This window comes from Typha latifolia, chromosome 5 (assembly GCF_019914945.1).
Source record: "Typha latifolia isolate L0001 chromosome 5, TyphaL0001v2, whole genome shotgun sequence".
Classification (NCBI taxonomy): Eukaryota; Viridiplantae; Streptophyta; class Magnoliopsida; order Poales; family Typhaceae; genus Typha; species Typha latifolia.
The window spans coordinates 13,825,953-13,847,556 of NC_133090.1; the positions used below are offsets into that span (position 1 = coordinate 13,825,953).

At 37.8% G+C, this 21,604-nt stretch overlaps 5 protein-coding genes across 10 annotated transcripts; 2 read left to right on the plus strand and 3 right to left on the minus strand.

Annotated features, from left to right (window-relative positions):
- The first annotated feature begins 39 nt into the window (after nt 1-39).
- Nucleotides 40-4,239, plus strand: LOC140788415 (protein PGR-like). The gene is made up of 5 exons (XM_073137663.1): nt 40-360; nt 472-585; nt 1,456-1,678; nt 2,157-2,405; nt 3,795-4,239. Exons 1-5 carry the CDS (start codon nt 215-217, stop codon nt 3,924-3,926), a joined length of 864 nt encoding a protein of 287 aa, XP_072993764.1. The 5' UTR covers nt 40-214; the 3' UTR covers nt 3,927-4,239.
- Nucleotides 4,240-4,469: 230 nt separating this feature from the next.
- Nucleotides 4,470-7,380, minus strand: LOC140788414 (palmitoyl-acyl carrier protein thioesterase, chloroplastic-like). Of its 2 annotated transcripts, none has more exons than XM_073137662.1 (7): nt 7,264-7,380; nt 6,308-6,841; nt 6,089-6,222; nt 5,747-5,860; nt 5,457-5,631; nt 5,290-5,358; nt 4,470-4,982 (listed from the first exon to the last, which is right to left on the minus strand). In XM_073137662.1, exons 2-7 carry the CDS (start codon nt 6,812-6,814, stop codon nt 4,707-4,709), a joined length of 1,275 nt encoding a protein of 424 aa, XP_072993763.1. In that variant the 5' UTR covers nt 6,815-6,841; nt 7,264-7,380; the 3' UTR covers nt 4,470-4,706. The 2 variants fall into 2 exon arrangements, with proteins under 2 accessions (XP_072993763.1, XP_072993762.1); XM_073137661.1 differs by lacking the exon at nt 7,264-7,380 and adding an exon at nt 7,165-7,258.
- A 1,918-nt stretch (nt 7,381-9,298) lies between these two features.
- Nucleotides 9,299-12,898, minus strand: LOC140789878 (putative protein FAR1-RELATED SEQUENCE 10). 4 transcript variants are annotated; one of them, XM_073139766.1, is made up of 5 exons: nt 12,624-12,898; nt 10,891-11,928; nt 10,320-10,763; nt 10,132-10,239; nt 9,299-10,014 (listed from the first exon to the last, which is right to left on the minus strand). In XM_073139766.1, the coding sequence occupies exons 2-5, from the start codon at nt 11,917-11,919 to the stop codon at nt 9,475-9,477; spliced, it is 2,121 nt and encodes a 706-aa protein (XP_072995867.1). In that variant the 5' UTR covers nt 11,920-11,928; nt 12,624-12,898; the 3' UTR covers nt 9,299-9,474. The 4 variants fall into 4 exon arrangements, with proteins under 4 accessions (XP_072995867.1, XP_072995865.1, XP_072995868.1 ...); XM_073139767.1 differs by having other exon boundaries at nt 9,588-9,726; nt 9,812-10,239; XM_073139768.1 differs by having other exon boundaries at nt 9,875-10,014; nt 10,128-10,239.
- Nucleotides 12,899-13,659: 761 nt separating this feature from the next.
- LOC140789879 (uncharacterized) lies at nt 13,660-16,503 on the minus strand. The gene is made up of 3 exons (XM_073139769.1): nt 16,030-16,503; nt 15,208-15,626; nt 13,660-14,300 (listed from the first exon to the last, which is right to left on the minus strand). The coding sequence occupies exons 1-3, from the start codon at nt 16,192-16,194 to the stop codon at nt 13,862-13,864; spliced, it is 1,023 nt and encodes a 340-aa protein (XP_072995870.1). The 5' UTR covers nt 16,195-16,503; the 3' UTR covers nt 13,660-13,861.
- Nucleotides 16,504-16,697: 194 nt separating this feature from the next.
- On the plus strand, nt 16,698-21,263 carry LOC140788018 (psbP domain-containing protein 5, chloroplastic). Of its 2 annotated transcripts, XM_073137100.1 has the most exons (12): nt 16,707-16,827; nt 16,937-17,103; nt 17,445-17,565; nt 17,847-17,896; nt 18,040-18,107; nt 18,519-18,617; nt 19,532-19,591; nt 19,701-19,760; nt 19,876-19,930; nt 20,289-20,338; nt 20,655-20,788; nt 20,947-21,151. In XM_073137100.1, the coding sequence occupies exons 1-11, from the start codon at nt 16,745-16,747 to the stop codon at nt 20,751-20,753; spliced, it is 912 nt and encodes a 303-aa protein (XP_072993201.1). In that variant the 5' UTR covers nt 16,707-16,744; the 3' UTR covers nt 20,754-20,788; nt 20,947-21,151. The 2 variants fall into 2 exon arrangements, with proteins under 2 accessions (XP_072993200.1, XP_072993201.1); XM_073137099.1 differs by having other exon boundaries at nt 16,698-16,827; nt 20,655-21,263.
- Nucleotides 21,264-21,604: the final 341 nt, after the last annotated feature.

The window sequence follows — 21,604 nt, forward strand, 5'->3', positions numbered from 1 at the left end:
CGATCCTCGTTTGATCTTAAAAGACAGATTCCCGCCCACTCGCATATAAATTCCTATGCATCCGTGTCTCGTGGAAAATATGTTCGGTAATTCCTCGTTTTAAGTGGACTTACCCTCCGTCTCCGAGCATCTCGTTCACCAGCAAAGGAGAGAGAGAGAGAGAGAGAGAGAGAGAGAGAGAGAGAGAGAGAGAGAGAGAGAGAGAGAGAGAGAGATGGAGGGTTTGTTGATCCGATTCTTCGTTGCTGTCTTGCTCTCCTCTTTGATCGCCATGAGAGCATTCAAACACCAATCCTTGGATCGATCAGGCGCGTTTGCAGGGTTCTTGGTGATGGTGATCCATATCGCATCTGGTTACAGGTCGGATTTCTTCTCCTCCTCTCTGATCTCTTCCATCCATGATGAATTGGAAGAGTAATTGCACGTTTTCCCTCTTTCTGATTCATGTTCGCCTTCGGATCTCTCCGATAGGTTCGGAGCGATGATTCTCGTGTTCTTCTTCACCTCCTCGAAGCTCACGAAGATTGGTCAGGAGAAGAAACGGAGCGTCGAGGAGGATTTCAAGGATGGCGGACAGCGGAACTGGTGAGATTTGTCGATTTCCACCTGAATTCGTCATTTTTTTATTTTTATTTATTTTGTATCACTTTCTGCAGTTTCGTGATGTAAAGTGAAGTCGTTTTTTTTAGAGTTGGTATATCCTTTTCTTGAGAAATTGTAAGAGAGTTTTGTCTTCTTGCATAATGTTAACTGAGTCGGATATTTTGTACTAGTATGCTTGTTGAAGCTGATGGTTTAAGTAAAAAAAAGAAAATAGAGTTTGATTGACAAATATTTGAGGCTCTAGATGAGATATCCTCTGACTAAAATTGTGGGCAAGCCAGTATAGAGAGTCCACTGGATAGGGGCTAACTTTTAGCAAGTCCAATTTCTTGAAATGGACTCTATCCTTTGAAATACTGCAGTGAAAAGGAAGAAATTTGAGATGGGAAAGACGGTCCAAAATGCCTGCTAATGTCAAAATGGACATCCAAGATGAACTTTCAAAGCGTGTAAATTCCCCGATAAGCGGAGGTACTTTCACTATATTGAACTAACTTCTGTTTACTACAAGCCATAGGCCCATAGGCTTATTTGAACCACTTTAGTCTTTCGTTAAGTACTCTTTACAAGCCATGTGCATGTTTACATCTGGATGTTCATACCTGCTATCGGTGCCAAATTCCTGGTTGAAGTGGCCAAGTTGTTAATTATATAACCTTACGCCCATGTAAATTGACTGTTCAAAAAAAATTTAGACATGGAAGGGAATCTATATGAAGGAGAAAAGTAACAAGTAATTCATAGGCTAGTTAGTCTGTTGAGTTTAAATTTAATGATCTCTGATATTTTCTTAACATTTTTTATTCATTTGTAAACTCTAGTGACAGACATTAGACAGTATCTCTTTTACAGGATACAAGTTCTATGTAATAGTGTGATTGCAACTGTATTGGTACTTGTTCTCTCAACAACAACTGGGGGGAAAGATAGGTGCTTGGACACAAAAGAATCAACTTTTATTACTGGTCTTATTGGTGGTATTATTGGGCACTATGCCTGCTGCAATGGAGACACCTGGTCATCAGAAATTGGAATGCTTAGTGATGGACAACCCCGACTAATTACAACTTTCAAGGTACATATCTTTGTTTGTCAATTAAGATTTGCCTTGACAAAAAGCAGGGGGAGTTGAGGAGAAATCTAGCTAGGTTTTTCTAGCCACCTTGGATATAGTCTACCTATTGCAGGTGATGGGATGTGAAGTATTACTTGTCAAGTGAATTTAGGAGCTTCAAAAGGCCTTTTCTGTTTTCGTTAACCTTGCGATTCACATTGTGGCGGTTATGTCTTGCATCACAACAATATAGATGAAAAAATGATCTCAAGAAGCCCCTGTTCTTTAATTGTGTAAAAGCAGCAATATATTGTTGTTTCACAATGAAGCCAGGAAAATGTTTCACAATAGATATCTACTCATCACCACGTTCAAGTCTAGATTTTCCTTCATCATATGAGATAAAATGTTTAATAATTATAAAAATCACATTCATCTGCTTTCTATTATCTGATGCTTCTAATTTGTAATCTTTCTTGGCTTTCCAATTACTGATCAGGCAGTCCGAAAGGGCACAAATGGTGCAGTCACTATAGAAGGCCTATTAGCAGCTGTGGCAGCTGGTTTTGTAATTGGTGTTACCTTTTTTATTGCTGGATTGCTCACAGCTGATTGTGCTTCTGATGTAGCTTGGAGACAGCTGTTAGTAATACCTATTGCTGCAGCAGCTGGCTTGTCTGGTAGTCTGATTGATTCATTATTGGGTGCAACACTTCAGTTCAGTGGATATTGTAGCTTGCGCAAGAAGGTAAACGAAAACATCCCCCCGTTGTGCTTTTCTCAGCATGGAAATCAGAAACACATCTTTGACTGCTCAAATATTACTTTTAGCAGTTTTTTTTAGAAAGTTGAGAGTTATATTGGACTTCTCTTTTACTAAATACAAAATGTGTAGAATAAATCTGATTTTCTTGTTTATAAAATGAAATTCCAAATATAAAAGGTCAAGGATGATCATGCTTAATAGTTTGTTCCCTGTGTGATCCTTATTGCTAGCCAACAAGTGTGTTGCATGATTTTCATATGGCCTTTTATGATGTCTCATATGAAAGAATATGGCTATAAAATTTGCCACTTATCATAGTCTACATGTTGATTGGCTGCTTTCTGGGTCAACCAGATCTAATTTAATTGAGTTTGATTGAAGGTTAAGGAAGTAAAGTGCAACCATTCTCAGAACAGAGTGTCATGCTGACAGCATTAAATCTCCTAGAAATAGTTCCCAGGTATTCCTGTTTTTCCTTGTTACAAATGAAGTCTGATAAAGATGTCAGCAAAGTTTCGATCCATCCCCCCACCCATTCACTCAAGGAAAATCAGGAGTATCTTCTTTTAGTTCTTGGATTAATTAGTTTGTTTCTTTTCCATCTCCAAACTACACGCTCTGTCAATTTATTTCAGAATATGCTTCAAATTGACCTTTTTGCAAGTTGATTTCTCCTCTTTTTTTTTTTTTTTAGTTGCAATTGAAACCTACAGTTTCTGTTGTTCAGTTCCATGAGTTGTTGCAGAATTTAGAAAGTATTTTCTCCTCCTTACGGATGCATTAGTACACACTTTACTAGAACATCTATTGAAGGGTTTTTTTTTTCCTTTTTAACCTGCTCTAATGCACTCTTCAATAGAATGAAATTGAATAATATCTGCCACACAGTTCGAGGAATGCTGTGGTCACAACTCACAACAGCTTTATGCCACTACTAGAACCAGTCAAGAGTGGGTCAGGAATTGTTGGGTTTGTGAGGGTAAGAGAAGATATAACCTATAAAGATAATATCATCTTAGTTTGTGAGATATTTATGAGGAGGAGACATACTATTAATATATGCTATAAATTGATGGAATCAACTAATAACAGGTATTTTTTTCTTACAAATATACTTGAAAAAGGGACAAGTTATTTGCAAATAGGACAGCTTGAAGCGTTTTCAATATACACTAGTAAGTTGGGGTGATAACTCATAAGAACAATGATGAATCGTTTACTCTAGTGAGCTTGCAGAAAAGCCAAACCGGCATTGTACCTGGACAGTGAAAGTGTCATCTATCGAGCTAGTGGTATTACAATATTCTTTTTTCACAAAAGAAAAATAATCTCTGACCTATTATCTTTTTTTTTAAATTTTGCTAACTGAAGGTTGTCAGTAGACGTGGACCCACCGTGAAGAGGATATCTGGAATGAGCATCCTGGACAATAATGCTGTAAATGCAGTGTCGATACTGTTAACAACGCTGCTTACATCTATTGTATGTTTGTACACCTTCTAGTTGCCTCAAAATTGTCTAGCATCACCATTTACTGTGCATCGGTGCATCCAGAAGGACAGAGGAGCAGTTCTCATGTATCTGATAGCAGAGCAAAAGGGTAAATGCTTCAAAACTTTGCTTCCGGTGACAGCAGTTGTACTATTGGGGGCTTCACGTACTAATACATCTTGTTCCTTTGTGTGGTTTGTTTGATCTCTCAATGCTTGTAATTCACCCCTCAAAGGATTGTAGAATGGTAGATACTGATAAGACGCAGAATAATTTTCTTAATGTAGTAAACTTTGGTATGAGAAAATCTTTTGCAGTATATAAATGTATGAATCTAATATCTTCCAGGCACTATATACTCTGAGGCCGAACACAAGGGTTTATTTGAACATTTGGAACTAGATATAGCTGCAGCTCACCAGAACTGTTTGCTAGCTTTTCATTGTTACCAAGTAAGAGAGGAAATTTTGGTTAGAGTTAAAAATCGGATTGTGCTGCATGAAATCGGCATAGCTACATCTTTCTCACAATCCAGATAAACATAAAAACAAGAGCTACCATAACATCGAGACTTCATAGATATAATCATGTCTCGGATAAATACATACGCTTTTGTCATGTACAAAAGCTTACAAGGAACCAGTTACATACCCTGTTTCACATAAGAATCAAAGACTCCATGCAAGACCAGGAAAAAAGTAGCATGAGGACTTTTCCCCATATAGTAAGAGCCATTTGTATGGTTTGATATGTAGTTGCTGTGGAACCAGTAGCATTATAAGGCGAGCTCTTTCATGAGCTAGCAGTAGGAAGAACACCCACACTTCCAGTATTTTTGCGATGCTGCTTGTGCCTCCACTGCGTTTGTCCCCTCATTATTTCAGCTCCACCCTCAAATTGCAGCAGATGCTGGCACTCTATTCCTGATTCACTATTTCCATTGATGCAGTCAGCACCAGCAGAGACAGTAGTGAGTGAATCCAGCACACTCCCTCGCCTGCACTCCCTTCGGTACTCTAGAAACATACTTTCGAGCTTGTAGTTCTCCAATATAGATATTGGAGAGGTCTACAAAGAAAAAGAAAAAAAAAATATATAAGAATCAAGTGGGCAGTCTAGATAATACCGACTGAATAGTTTGTGATATATTCCTTTGAACTATTTCATTGAACGCATAGGTCGATATAGAAACGCTTCTTCAAGCTTATCTTGCATTTAACAAAACATAGACGCGTTATGGAATTTAAATACGACATCATGGCATCTTCTCGTTACCTAAAAAGAAGTGTTAGAAAAGAGGAATGCAACTGCCTATCATGATGTAATATACTCAGTGTATCAGAAGATAGATATACAAGCATAGAATTATTTGTACCTCAAGAATCCATCCAATGTACTTCACATTGTTCACATGCTGATTGGTATCTAAATCACTCCAGTGAGGCTGTAGATATTAATGAAAAACGTAATTAGGACAATACATTATTAATATATTATCCATAACACACACCACAGAACTGTAAAAGTCAATCTCAAACTTACAGTTAATCCCTTTTGTACATGAGTTGCAGTACTAGTATCAAGCTTTGGCAATCTTCTGCCGTCATCGTCCAGAATAGCAGCGACTTTAGGAATAAAATAGGGTTCTGTTTCAGTTCTAACTTCTTCAGGTACTTTTGAAAGTCTTCTAGTCCTTTTGTTCATCATAACCCACAAACTGTGAAGGCCACAAAAAAGGTTTAGTTTAGTGATAGATAATAACATTTGCCGTGCCACAACTGCAATTAGGAACTCTATGTTATTGATACACGACCAAATGACTCAACGACAACCTCGTAGCTTTCAATATGGTTTTTCCAGTTTCAACATCTTTAACATGCCAATCACGCCGCATGGCATTCTTTCCAGATGGAAAACCCCATGTTTCTACCTGGATAACATCTCCCCTGCATAATATATGGAGGGAAAAAAAAAGTCAAAAAACTAGTTAATAGTATAGAACCAAATATAGACCTAATCCAATCAATAGGAGAGGTGCAATATATGAGTAGAAATAAAATAATAATAATAATAATAACATAACACTTAAACTGATTTTTCTATCATTCATGTACATGTCCATGTAGATTTGGAAGATCACTAATCAAAGTAGAAGACAAAAAAAAGAATCTCACCAAGAAGGATACTTTTCCACATGAACCTGCATTTTTGTGACCACCCATATCAGGCTCCTCTTATACATCTCCGGAGTGGAACCAAAACCATCTCCTAGGAGACCTGCACATTTCATATGGTTGAGAGCTGTTTCCTGCATTCAAAACATGAGTATTACAACCTCAAAAGCAAAAGGCATTCATTTTGTCCTTCATCCAAAATGCTTCAATGCTTCCTACCTGTAATTGGTTCATCAATGCCTCTATTGAAGCAGTTTGATCAGCCTCTATCTCATAAGACCTTATGAAAAAGTTCTGCCTGAAAACAGATCCATCCTTTACAAACTTTCCGAGCCCGAATGCATCCGCGAGCATGTCAGGCCGCCTCACCTTGCAATCAGGTACACTCCGCTGCTTCTCAGTGGCCAAGAAGGCCGTAGCAATGGCCACTAGTAGCTTGCTCCAATCCGGCGGCAATTGGTTGTAGAAAGTTTGCAGGGCCATTGAAGAATTACTACCATCCTCAACCTCTATGTTTTCATATTTTAGGCCACCTGCGCTGCTGCTAGTTATGGGTGTGGCCTGAACACTACTAGCATTCAGCTGCATGGCTCCAGTGGAAGATGTTGTTTTCGCGGCAAAGCCTCTAACATCCAGACTATCAGAAGCAGCTCTTGCGGAAGCTGCAGAAGAGGATGATGATGATGGCAGAGGCAAGGAGGAAGAGGCCATGATAGAAGCTGACATGGTTGGTGAATGAAGTGCACAAGCCAACTGAGGAAACAAAGATCTTGTAAGCATTCATCAGTTCAATCCCTCAATCATCTCTCTCTTGTAACAGTCAACAATTATCAACATTGCATTCCTTTAAAATGATGCAGAATTGACAGACCAAACATGTACAATTTAACTAAGAAATCAGCACACACAAAAAAAACAAACTTGTCTAGTTTATCTAGCTCTACCAAGAAGAACCATAATGGAGTAGTAAAAATCCAAAAAGCTAAACTAAAGCTACTACAAAAGAAACAGTTAGAATTCCTAATCCCCATTGCAACAGAGAACTTCTAACTAGGCACAGTAAGATGTACACTGACCTCTTCACCCTTTTCTTTAATGAGAGAGAATTGAATTAGAGATATAGAAACTTATTCCTATATATATAAGCAGGAGGAAGAGCACGAGTCTTCTTGTACCTCGCGCTGGAGACTTAGCTCTCGTCCGCATTTAAACTGCTCACCTGCCCCAGCCTCTCCTCCCTCAATTGTGGAACTCGTAAAATCATTTGACTACCAAACTGCCATTGTATTTTCTTCAAATTTCCTTCATTTATGACCAAAATTGGAAGGCGGTAGTGCTACAGTTGGTTTGGTGGCAGATGAGTTTGCCATGTTGGATCTAGAATGAAGCAATCAAACAGGCTCAACCACTAACAATATGATTATGATCTTACCCGAGGGACATCATCACTCTCTCTAACAAAATATTGGAGCCAGCCACGTGGCAGAAGAAAGTATGGTTCATGGGACAAGGATCTTCCCGCTGCCAGCTCAGCCTCCAAATTTTACTTTACCTCAAATAATCCAATTTTTTTTATAAACCAAAGGTATTCAGGAACACCAAAAGCTGGGCCTCACAGTTCTACTCTTTTCTTCTTAATTTGGATCGGAAATTTTCAGATCATTTTGGGCACAAAAAAGTTTTGGGCCACGGAGAGTAATCACTAGTTTATCTGTTTACTAAGTGTTCTTTCTCAGTTCTTGTTATTTTTTACTATTAAAATACAAAATTTGGCATCGCCCTCAACCTTATTAATTGTAGTTGTCACATGTTGATGCCTAACGGGGTTGTGCAAACAATTCACACAAGTGGTCCAAGATTTATAATTGGACAAAAATATCGAAGGAAGAACAAATGTTAATGGAAGTGTTTATAATGGTCGGTTTTACTAGTTCATTGGTGTGTATTATCGTAAGACCACAGAAATAGAATAATTGTGAAAGAAAAGCATTAACTAGGTTTCAGTAGTCCTATGCCATTTATACGTCAAGGGTATTGCAATTTGAATCCTATGTGTATAATGGAGAAAAATAAAATAAAATAAAATAAATTCGTGGTAGTTTAAACTAAGTTGGCTCAACATTCAGGGCATAAGTCACCATGTTTTTTTTTTCTGTTGTCAGGTATCATCTCTAGTCCAAGTTTTATATAAACTGAGATGGTTGTTAGTGCAAACTAACTGATGAAAGAATTCACGAAGAACACCATCTTGCATACAGTATGAATAAGCTGAATGAAAATTTCACAGTTGTTGTTCAAAGAAGAACGGTAATAGAAAACCATTTGGCATATGAATGTTTTAAATTACTGGATGAGCAAGTAGACATTTGAATTGCATCTACTCTTTCAACGAAAGAAGAGGATAAGTACTAGTGCGACTCTGTTTTTAGCAATCAAACAAGCAATGTTCTTTTCCTCCTTCGCAAAGAAATTTCTAATGACAGCATAAGAATCAGTTTGAAGCTACAAGCTCACCGTTTGGTGTGAACGTATTAAGATAGATGAAGGTCATTTTTTATCTTAAATGTCCTCAATTTGCCACCCAACACCAAAAAGATGTCCATTTCTCTGGAACACTTCCGTGCTTATGGGATCACTTTCATGCATATATTCTTGACAGTTACATTAATATGTGGTTGAAACTTGAGCTTTTTTTTCTTTTTCTGTTGTTATGTTGAGATATTGCTATCAGTGGAAGATAAACTTTTAATATCATTGTTTCCATATTCTTCTAATAATGGCACCAGCCAACTAATTCTACCAAAATCATTATGGAGCTTGTATGACTTAACTATCATTGTTGTCATGTTCTACTAATGGCACCAGCCAACTAATTGGACCAAATCATGATGGAGCTCGTGCAAATCTGAGGAACCATGGTTCATTCATTCTCCATTCTCATGCACTAGAACATTCGACAAAGAGGGCCACCCTTTATATTCACCAACATTTCTGAATCGGTAAAAGACACGATTCTTGAATCCATTCATCTGCCACATATAACGAGAGTAGATGCCACATGTGGCCTATGTATGTTCAATTGTAACAAATTAATGGCCGAGAGGAACTATATTTCTTTCCTGAACTTGGAACTAGAAGAAGCTACAAGAGAAACTCTGAATATCAATGTCAAGATCAAACTAGATATGTATGTACAGGAAGCCTGCCAACTAACTTCATAAAACTACTGGCCTCCAATTCATTCAGTTGAAAAATATTATACAGAAGAAACTGACCATCAATTGATGCTTTACAATTATATCACAAATTGATAAAGTGAGATCAGTCATACCATGGGGAGGCAGAGACTAGATTTTAAATCATTTCTATCCTATTGGAAATAAATCTTATGACAAATCTTGTGTTTCCAATAATTCATGTGTCTCCAACAATTCTTGTCTCCCTGAGAAAGCTTGCATTTCTGCTTGAGTCTCCTTTGGCATTTCACTGATGCATCTTGGTTTTCTTGGTCTTCCTCTTGATCTTAAAGGAGCTATATCTACTGTGGCTTTTAATGATGAACCTGGCTCCACATCCGAGGCAGATTCATCTACTGTTGGCATGGCCCTTACATGAGCAAGAAGCTTGCTCATATGCCACTGTGCATAATTAAAGCGATCCTTTGTCAGGGACGATTCTTGTATTATAATTGAAGCAAGGGAACGTAGGGCTTGAGAGCGATACTTATAACCAGTGCTTCGCGGAAACAATGAGCTTTCTCGACGCCATCGAGTCAGTAAATATTTATCTGGAAGTAGAAAGCAGTTCTTCAATGAAAGAACACGAAGTGCGTGCCTGCATAAAATTCCAGATGATTCAAACTCTTTGCAACTGCATTGAACCAATTCATCTGATGCGATGCACTGGACTATTTGCTCTTCAGCTGTCTGCAAGCGGTGGCGGACAAGGTAAGTCTCCCTTTGTGTTTCATAAACAGCAAACTGTGTTGATGATACAAGTTCTTTCTGAAATAAGTCAAAGGCATAAGGGGTAAGAATACTTGCGGCGTGTTCTTCAATGGGCATGCAGGTCTTAATCTTTACATTCTGATAATTTTGCCTCATTGTTGCTTCCTCTCCTGCTTGATTTTGGAGATCAGTTGTGATGCTCACCTGAAAAGAGAAAAGGAGGAGATATACTGATGAAAAGCTAGGGTCAGCATGAGAAAAGAGGAAAACAATTAACAATGTACCTGCTCAACAAAATCTCTCAAACGCGTTTGTGAGTTCAAGAATCCCTTGAAGAATGTTTTGATTGATGTTGAAAAATCAGTATTCATCAATCCACCAAAAAACCAACCTCGAAGGAATGGTAATGCCCAATATTCCCGGTTATATGTAAGTATGGCAATATGTCTATCTGATACAAGTTGATATTCACTAACCATCTGACCCCAGAGGTGCGTAAACTCCTCCAAACTTTCCAAATTACATATTCTTTGAAATTCGTTAACAAACCTCTCGAAATGAGGACCAAGTGAGACAGAAAACCAGCTAGATAATTTGGACATGATGTGCCAAGTGGAAAATGCATGTTTTGTGCTTGGTAGCTCACTCGTTATAGCTTCTTTAAGCCCTAGATCCAGATCAGTCAACAGTGTTTGCGGGAACTTCCCATCCATCAGTCGGATAAAAGACTGCAAAGGAGAGGAAAATGTGTTAAGAATACAAAGAAGTATGCAAGGCATTGCACATGTTAATACTTTGGCATAAAGAGGAAACAACAGGGAAATCTTCTTGACAGACCAAGGCAAAAAGACATACCAGCAAAGCCCACTTAAAGGAGGACGGTCTTTCATCTTGCAATAGAACACAACCAAAAAATATGGTATTGCCATAGTTGTCCATGCCAAACCATACTCCAACAGGTCTATCATATGCGTAGAGCCGATATGAAGTGTCAAATACCACCACATCTCCAAAAACTTTGTATGCACGAATAGATTCCGGGTATGACCACACAATGTGCTCAAGCTTATCATTTGCATCCAATGTAAACTCATAACAAAATTCTGGAACCTTTTCTTTCCTAGCCTTGCATACTTTAAGGAGTTCCACTCCTTCGTTTTCATGATTAATGTTCTTTGAGGCCTGCAAGAAGTTTCTCAAATCCCTCTCTGTAAATGTCAACTGACCTGGTTTCACCCCCTTTTCCATTTCAAGAGCCCTCATTATAAGATTCACAGTGCAACCAGCTTTTGCAAGAAACAGAATACGCTCACGGTCAACAGCGGATATATTGCGGTAGGCAGGAAGATGCCGCACTTCATCACTATCCAACAACTCATGGTTGTGTATATTACTAAATTGTACAACCACCCATCGACTCATACCTTTTGAGACATTCTTTTTTATTATCATTTGTGCCTCACATTTACACCGTGAGGATTTCTTATTTCTCTGACGTTTGAGTTCTGCTGTTTTCCTGGGAAGAGACACACCAGCACGATGGCATACAAGTTCTCGTTTGTAAACCCCTAAAGGATGAGCAGTGTTGCCCTTTGACCGCTCTCTCCTAATAGCAAAGCCATTCTTCCGAGCAAAGTTGGTGTAGTACTCTTGGGCCTCATCATCAGTTCGGAAAGACTGTCCTATATATGGAGTTTCAACTACAGCTACCTCAGAGTTAGCATGGGGTGTTCCATGCATAAGGTTTGGCTCACTGGGCACTGCAACATCGGATAATGCATCTTCTTCGTCCCCGTCCACTCTAATATAACATTGGTCATCTCCACATGGACATCGTTGCCTTTGGGTAAGACAACCATTGTTTCTTGATGATGTTTTTGTCATTCAAGAGTCCTTCAGTTCAAGAATGCACCAATGAGCAAGTGTATGACACGAATACGCACACTAAACAGCACGAAAATAGGCATTTCGATCCAAGTAAAATAATCAAGCTCCTAACAGAACATACACATCATAATAATTTATCGTCTGACGACAACTGAGGATATGAACCCATTTATACAAATCTTATATACCCATTGAGAGTGCAATTAAACAAAAATACAATTAAAGTACAATAAAGTAACAATTTCTAATACAAAGGCCCAAGAGAAAATGAACAGCCCAAATGATCACCAACTCGTCATCCAATTATGCAGTCAAAAAGGCTGAAAATTAAGTAACAAGGTTGCTGAACTACTCCATGTATTAATTGATACCAACAATAGCTAAAACATTCTTTATTCCCATAATCAAAGGCACTTAATTTGAACTATACCACTATCAAGTAGTACTCCTTAATGCGTAAGTACGCAAACACTCCAATAAGTTCAAAATTTCCCCTAGCACAGTTCAAATTCACATAATTATAAGAACTGCAGGAGAGAAAAAAAAAGTCCAAATTTTAGTCAGTTAACCGACCATCAAGACAGAAACCGTATCAAAAGCATCTCGAATACAAAAAGTAACTTGCACCAACAAATTCTCCACCAGTATTAATAAGTAACACTGATCAAAATCTTGATTAGCTTCGAGATTAGGAGCATTACCCAAGAGACAGGCAACGAGCGAGAAAGAAGTGAAGGACTCAGGATTCGGGTTAGGGTTAGGGTTTTGTGGCGGGATTTGGGCTGCCAGAGGAGGGATTTTGCGCGGGGTATGGTCACCGCCGGCGAGTCGGAATCTTGATATTCCAACCCCCTTTCGATGCGAACGGATCCCTACGGTGAGTGCAGGAGGACAGAGGAGAGGGGAGGGTGGAGCGTCGAAAGAGGGGTGGGAATATCTAAGAAGGTGCAGTTGGCGGAAACAACGGTAAGGTGATTAAGCCACAATTAATTAGATGGTTGGCAAGAAGCTAGCTAAGGTTATCAATAACTGGTCGGATCCGGGTCGCATAAGGATCCATACCCGAATACCCGTAGGTTGGCTTCCACCAGATTGGACGCTTAATTTGTTAACTGCAGGTATACAATCCGATCGGGTCGGTTACTTTCATTTAGATTTGAGTTGTGTTTGATATCCAACAACCCGTTAAGTGAAACATTAGAGATGAATATTGAAGTTTGAGATGCATGATGGGCTTCTAAAATGGTTGTTTTTCGATATAGGTGGCAACTTAACGGTGTCCTAGTTAAAATTGTTATCGTTAAAATTCAAACATATGAATTCTCATGCAATATGAGTATCTTTTAACCTTTTAAGCACTATTCTTCTAAGATGGTTGTTACGTTCTAATTACCCTAATCAAACTCCCTTCTTTTCTCCTCCTTGTGTCTGTAATCAGAAGCGGCAACTGGTCAGAGTGGGTTGAGTTAAATTCAATCGAAATCTGAATCAGGTCAGAAGCCCTTCAACATATGATCCACATAAATCAATTCTTGACATCATTCCTTCTTGACAAACACTATATGTATATTATGTTGGATTATCACAACCTTGTGTAAATCTTAGGAACATATAACCAAGGAGTATACTGCTACAGATTTTGTAGAGAATGAAATGTTTAGTAATATAACTTCTGACCGGGGACACTGTAGAAACTATAACCCATGGCAAATCAGATCAAAATAAAGAGAAAAAGAATGTTAAAGGCAACTGGCTACCACCATTTCAATCGTAATCACAACAAACACTGAAAAGGTTCATATTGAACAAAGAAGAAACAAATGGAATACAGAAGGAATACATAATAAAGATGCTTCATATTGGAGAAGTTACATGTATACAACAACCAACCGTTTTCATGTCTGTTACTTTTTACTGGTGATTATGATCCATTGTGAAGTTAACCTCCCAAGATGCGCTTGATACCTGTCCGTTGCTCAGGTGTCAGTCTAGAAGGGAACTTCACATCAAACTTGATCCTTAAGCTCCCCTTCTTCCCTGGCTCCTTGGCAATTGGCATTCCTTCCTTTGCGATGACAAGTTCGTAGCCTGGAGTGACAACATCAGTAACTGGAATGGAAAGTTTGCGGCCATCAAGAGTTATCAGGTCCATGGTGCTTCCTGCAAGTGCCTCTGCCAGTGAAATCTTCTGGTAAACAACTAGATCATTTCCATCCCTCTTGAACACCTCATGCAGTTTCTCATCAATGACGAAAATAAGATCTGCAGGGAGTTGATTTGCCTGTTCATTGCCTTTATCAGGGAATGTAATCTTGGTGCCCTTTTTCCATCCGGGCTTCACGTCTATGGTTAATATCTCTGACTCTGTCATCATTTGTCTGCAAATTTCAACAGATGGACAGTAACAGAAGGAAGGTTTCCGTTTGTTTTTTGTAGAAATGTAGTATTACCTACTCAAGGGTTGAAAGAAACACAAAATTGGATTTTATAATACTTGGCAACAGTTCCATCGGATAAAGGGACTATGTCTTCTGTGGTAATGGAGCATGATGCAACAAGAGCACAAAACAAAAAAGGCTTCGATTCCCTGCTTTTATATGCTCTAGAACAACAGGAACCATGCTGAAAGAGGAACTCCACAACTTAATTTTGGTTACTCGCAGAGTGCCAAAACTTTATAGAGGACAACTACAAGTTAAACAATCATCTGATTAATTCTTAATTGACGACACTGTTAAACCTGAAGCAAGACAAAATCTTATATTTTTAAGTGCAGCGATCAATTTCCCAACTTAATGCATTTAATTTGATTGATGAGACGTGTCCAAGTTCAATGAAAGGGCCAAGAAATGCAAAATAAATTAAAGAATAAAGCATGCATCATTAAGTACTTCTCACAAAAAAGCTAGAAGCAAGAGCAGACTACAGGTAATTGCTGATTCTATGTCAATACAAGCATATAATAAAAAAAGAAAGCAAACAAAACATGATGTTGCACAAATAGCAGCTTAGTAGATAAGTGAAGCGAACAAGAGAATAGAAGATCACAAAATTCCATAGTCATTTAAAAGTAGCTATAGATATCCAAAAAAAAGAGTGAAAAAAGTATTAAAAAAAAAGGAAAAACAGGACTGTTATCTAGTACATAATCATATTTTGTACTTGTTCAGTTTCTGAAGTCGCAAACTCAGTTATTTCATTTGAACTTACTCAAAAAACAGCAACAATTACATAACATTCATGATTAGATATGCTATTATATAAGTGGAGAGGAAATTGCTTTACCCGTTGGCATCTAAGACATTCCTGGAGATCTTCATCTTCCTAGTAGATCCAGTATAGAGCTCTTCAAGGCTACATGCTAACTTGCTCTCGACAGCCTGCGGTTTCCGGAGCTGGCCTCCCCCACCAGATCCAATACCCTCACTATATGACCGAAAGACACTCTCAGGCCCACCAAAACCTCTGAACATGCCACTACCGTCTGACTGAAACCTCATGGACTTGGCACGCCCCATGGAACCAAATCCAAATGGGCTGCTTCCAAAGAACTCGGCGAATATATCCTCTGCATTGCGAGGATTGAAGAAGAAATCATCAGAGCTTCTTGTGCCCGCACCTGAGGAACCAGGAGGAGGCATGCCCTTCAGCCCTTCTTCTCCGTACTGATCATAGAGTGACCTTTTCTGAGGATCACTTAGGACCTGAAGAGAGATGGTAGATTGAGAATGTGAGGAACTAAAATTAATTCAATCTAAGAAAGATCCAAATTATTACCCACATTGACCAAATAATTCACAGGGCATCAAAAAAGAAGCTACTGAAACAAGTGAACAAATTAATGGCATCTGCAAGTATTCTCTATCATTCAACATCTCATTCCATTTGCACTTAAATTTTAAACCATTATATATGAAAAGTAAACTTGGGTAAGATCCTTCCAATGATCATTTTGTTTCAGCAGCTTAATACCGGATTAAGACTATACCAAACGCTCAAACTAAATGATGTCCAGCCATAACAGTGTTTTCAACATTAGACTAGAAGCTCAAATTAGGAAACAACAAAGACTTAAAATATATTTATGCAATGGATCAAACCACTTGCCTCGTATGCTTCGGAGATCTGCTTGAATTGGGCCTCCGCTTCCTTCTTGTTGTTGGGATTCTTGTCCGGGTGCCATTTCATCGCCAACTTCCGATACGCCTTTTTTAGATCCTCATCCGACGCATTCCGGTCCACCTTCAAGATGTTGTAGTAATCCACTCCCATTCCGATATATTTTCCGTTCCGAATCCCACCAGTTTTAGATCGATCACCAAACAAAATATAAATTTCCCTAATCCTAAGGTGATCTCTCTGCTCAAAAACGAAAAAGAAAAAGAAAGAAAAAGAAAAAGGAAACCTATTTCAAATCTCTCAAATTTCTGGATCACTAATCGTGTCTATAGTTCTCTACAAAATAACTTCTCGAATTTCCACTCAAATCATTATATAAAGAACGAAATTTGCGATCTTTTGCAAGGCCAAACTATTCTAAAGTTCGAGCAATATATTTATGGATGGAAGAAAAGAAGCAACAAGAAAAGGGAGGGAGATGGTATAGCTTTTATTTATAGATCAGTGCCTACGATTTCCTATACGTTAGTTTTACTTTCTTCGCAACCTGACGATGTAACAAACGGCGGATATTGCGTCCGCATATAGTACTTAATCCTATGCGGCCTCTCCTTTATTTAATATTTATTTCCTCCCTTAATTGGCAAATTAGGCCTTCAATTTTAACGGCTATCGGGATAGGATATCGCTGTCCCAGAAAAGAATGGCAGCAGCTCTTCTTTCCCCTCCTCCCTCTCTCTCCCGTTCCTCTTCTCCTCCTCCTCCCTCGAATCTCTCGACCGTTAAGTATGGATTGCTATCCTGGGAATAGAATAGATAGCTAGTCTTGCTTATATATCTGCGGGTTTATCTTATTCTCACTATTCTACTAAGATTCCTAGTTATATACTCTCAGGAGCCGAAATCTAACTCGTGTGGGGGGAACATGTCGATCTTTGAGAAGAACCCAGTTGGTGGTTTCTTCTTCTTCGATGCCCTCTTTGGGAAAAGTAAGCTTACAGAGAAGGGATTTGATGCTCGTGGGGCTCTCCTCTTCTCTAGTACTTGTTCTTCCATCTTCTGGTACAGATGAGCTCAATCCCATCTCTCTATATATATTGAGTTCAATAAGCTGTTCATAATTATAAACTGTTTATGGTGGTGACCTAATGTCGTGATGATTGATAGTTTCACCTCATGATTGGTTTACGTATAGTTATCAACAACTCAAATCATTAAAACAAGATTTAATTTGCTAAAATTAAGGATCCTTTTCCACAGCTATCGGTCTAGCAAGGAGATATATCCATATTACTGATCTTCCTTATTTAAACGTTAGAAAATCTTGGTTGCTTTTGTTTTTTTGGTTCCTAAAACTTCATCTGCCTGTTAGTCTTTTTTAACAGCTTCACTTATATTTGTAGGTTTGCATGCTGTGGTTGAGCTGGACGGAAATGTGAAGATGGATTTACTTGAGGATGACATAAATGCATATTCTTTTCTATACCCTGTTGAATTGCCTATGAGGAAGTTTACCTTTAAATGGTAAGATTAAATGAATTTTGTACTTCCATTTTAGTTAAAGTAATTTTTAAAGTCAATCGCTGGCACATTAGTTTTGGAAGTTTATGGTTGATAGTCACTTAAGCTCTGGATGCGGAAGTATATTATGGATTGGTTCTCCTGATATGTTGTTCTCTTATAACAATTTATCTGTAAGATAATGAAACACATGATCCACATATATTCTAATCCAATTTTATGTTACCAAAGCATGAACTCTTTATTTAAACAGAAAAAAACTGACTACTGTCATCTGTTTAAAGGGTTCAATCAAGAAAGCCAGAAAGATATTCCTCTGCTGCTCCACTGTCACGTAAGTGACTTTCTCATTTTAGCATTAAATTTGGCTTGTAGAGCTTCTTCCATGCTATCATAGAACTCTTTCCCTGTATATCTTTATCAGTTAAGGCAAGAAATTTAAGGTAGCTACTAATTTGATAACTGCATGATGTACAGCTGATGCACGGCAACGTATTGTGTCTGAGCGCGTTGACATGATCAACAACCTCGTCATCTCAGTTTCGGTAAAATTTCATAACTACGCTGTAACATTAGATAAAAGTTGGAGCAGCTTAGTTAAAATTGGTGTCCTTGTACTAATTTAGGAATAGTTGTTTTGCATGCCACCACCCACATTTTGGAGTTCATGTGCACATAGATCAAAAGGTTTTCCACCATAAAGCATAAATATAGGTGCTGAAATGCAGTAATCCCTTTTGCAATACTAGCCTAGAAGGAATCTAAATACTTCAACGGTGCTGGAGACTAAGCAGATGCTTCCTTCTTTCACCATGATTCTGTGAATATATAGATCATTCACAATAAGTTTCATTTATATTTTCTTATCTTTCATGAACTTTCATACCTGTTTCTGACTTGTATCATTTCTCCCAAAATTTTGTGGTTTGAGCTTTGCAACCTTATGTCTGATGCAGATCGGCCCTCCCAATTCACGCTTCCTGACTTCAAATGACAAGAGTACGTGGAATGCAAAAGATGTTGCTGATTCTGTTCTATCTGATAAATCTGCTTTGGTACTTAATGTCTCTGAAACTTTGCATCCATGAAAAGAATAATATTGGTGATTTCTACATCCATGAATCTATTGCCCATAATTTCATTTTGTATTAACTTCATGCGCTGCAAAACTGAATTGATAACAGAATGAAGGTCCTATAGTTTGTGAATTATCTTTAAATCTTCAGCTTTATATAAACTAGGGTACAAAAGTGCGCTTTGAACATGGCCAAAATATCTTGGTATCAGCATCATATATGCTTTTTTGCATTGAAGTAGGCCTTAGTTATACATGTATTGGAAATTACTAAGATAATCATTTTAGTAGGACTAGGTCCCATCTTATTGCAGAGAAAGGTGAAGGCATCTATGGATACACATTACATCGACTAATATTGATAACTTACTAACTACTCTAAAAGTTTAAGCTATTAAAAATATGATTTTTTTTACTCACTTCTAAGCTTGAGATATTTTAATGGGTCCAATAAGTAGACTTGAATTAAAGGAGTGGAGGTTTTCTATTTTAAACAACAAATGTGTCCGACAAAGTTCGAACCCAAGATCTCCACTCTGATTCCATGCTAACTTGTCAATTACTCTAAAAACTTAAGCTATTAGAGAATGATAACTTATATATTTTGTCTTCTAACAAATATCAACCATAAAATTATACGTTTATATTATAACTGAGTCAGCTATTTCGTCAAGAAGCCCTTGTCCGCATGAGGCATGTTGATGGGCATGGCTCGTGTTGCCTGGCACAGTCTAGTCAATGCCATCAAGTTTATTAGAAGTGATTTCCTCTATAAAAGTAAAAATACTGAATTCCTGATTTCCTCTATAAAAGTGAAAATATTGAATTCCACTTGAATATAGCTTATCTGTTGAATTCCTATCAATTTTGATGGTTGCATCATCTCATGTGCAGCGTGTGACAACAGGCCAACGCATGGCTGAGAGTTCTGTTCTTGATGCACATTCAACTAATGTAAGCTACAGAATTATATTCTTTGACAGATGAGCTAATTTATGATTTCTTATTCAAATGTTTTGCCATCAAATTAATAATTACTTAAACTAGATTGTTGTTTGTGTAGGTTGATGGTGAACCATACTGGTATTACGAGTATATTGTTCGAAAATCACCAACAAAATCTGTAAGTGTTCTGGTATTGCTGATGTGATGCAATAGATAATATTGAGCAATCACTGAGAATGATCTACTTCTTTTTCCAAAATTTTCCGGTCTTTAGATAATTCATATTTTCTCAGGCGCAAGAACCAAATCTCTTTCGGCATAGTGTGGCTTCAACTGCTGAGCGAGATGGTATCTATAAGTCCTATCCTTCACAATTTATTCTGAATTAGCATACATAATATTCAGTGTTGCTTACATAAAGAAACTGGGATCAAGTTTAAGTTCACAGCAAATTAGCAATCTCTGAATATATCCTCATCTAGTTTCAGTGACCTGTGCACGTGATGATATGCTTCTATGTCTTTAAATCTTTCTCTCAGAAACTGTGGTTCTTTTTACGGAATAGTTTTGAATGACAGATATGGCTCTAGAATTTTTCTCCTTGAAGAACTTGCACATTGTTTTGGATGTCTTAGTGAATTTTCTTATATTCTTCTAGTCTTCTACTTTGCATTCTTATGTGTTTACAATCCCTTTCTCCCACCAGGCTACTTGTATTCGTTGAATGCTTCAACTCTTAGCAAGCAGTGGGAATCTGTAAGTTTACATCCATGATTTCCATAAGCTTTCCTTTCATATTGTTTTGCTATCTTCTTATATTCATTTGTTTTACTCAATTTTGTTCTTTGACAATAATTCCTAAGGAGCAACTAATATTTTAAATCTTGCTAGCCAACTGTATGAATTATATCTTGTACTTATCAAAATAATTTCCTTGTGGCGAGACTCAGTTTGAATTGGTTCTAATTTTATTATTCATTATGTTGTTCACTTGCATAACAGAATATGTTCGTGATGAGTATAAAATAAAAACCTTCAGCTTCTGACTAGAATATGTTCTGTTGTGATGCAGATAGGACCTTTCTTAGAGAAAACAGTGGCATCTTTTCGCCTTCTCCCCCCTACAGAAAATTATGTTCCTCCATACAAGGATCCTTGGAGATTTTGGTGATAGGGGTTTCTCATATTTTTGGACAATTTTTGCAGGTGACACTGAGTGCATGACTGTCTTAGATACACTTATTCAAAGCTAGTCACAATCTTCTGTTGAAATTCATGTGTACACAGTCTATACTACAAAGATAGAGAAGATTCATTCATTCAAGAGCCTCTCATCAAGATGCGTGACTCAAAATCTTATGCAGATCCATTCCTAAATGAAGGAAAGTTAAGCATTTTAGTGAAGCTGGCAATGTCTGCTTTATCCATAGTGGTCACAACTCAGGACTCCTGGGATCTTAAATTGTTCCTACTTCGTACTATCTAGTATGCTGTGTTTGTTTGAGCACTTTGTTCATGTTGATTTGTACTTCAGATTTCAGATTAACTTCATCATTTGTCCTTTTGTCCTTTGACTTGGCCATAGATGTGAGATATATCTCAATAAGGCCTCGTAAATAAAATTCATTGGAAACTTCTGAGCATTAAATAATAGACTGCACCCAGCATTCTTAATGATCTATTTCTCCTCCACTGAGTAAACTTTGGTTTGCTTTAAGACTGATCCCTGAGTATTAATTGCTAAAGAAAGCGTCTCATCAAATCACTGCAGAATGTCTCTTAGTCATAGGATAATATGATGCAACTTATAAATAGATCAAGAAGTGACTACATTACATTGAGAAATAAGAAAATGAAAATTGAAACTTATTGGGATAATAAATGTTCCAAAATGGCCCGGTTTATGATGAAACATCGCAAAATCTTGAAAATATTTTCTATGTTTTTTTCTCTAACCATATATTTTTTAATTATCCGAAACCAAATCTTTTGTCCACCCTTCCTTCAACCCCATTCGGATCT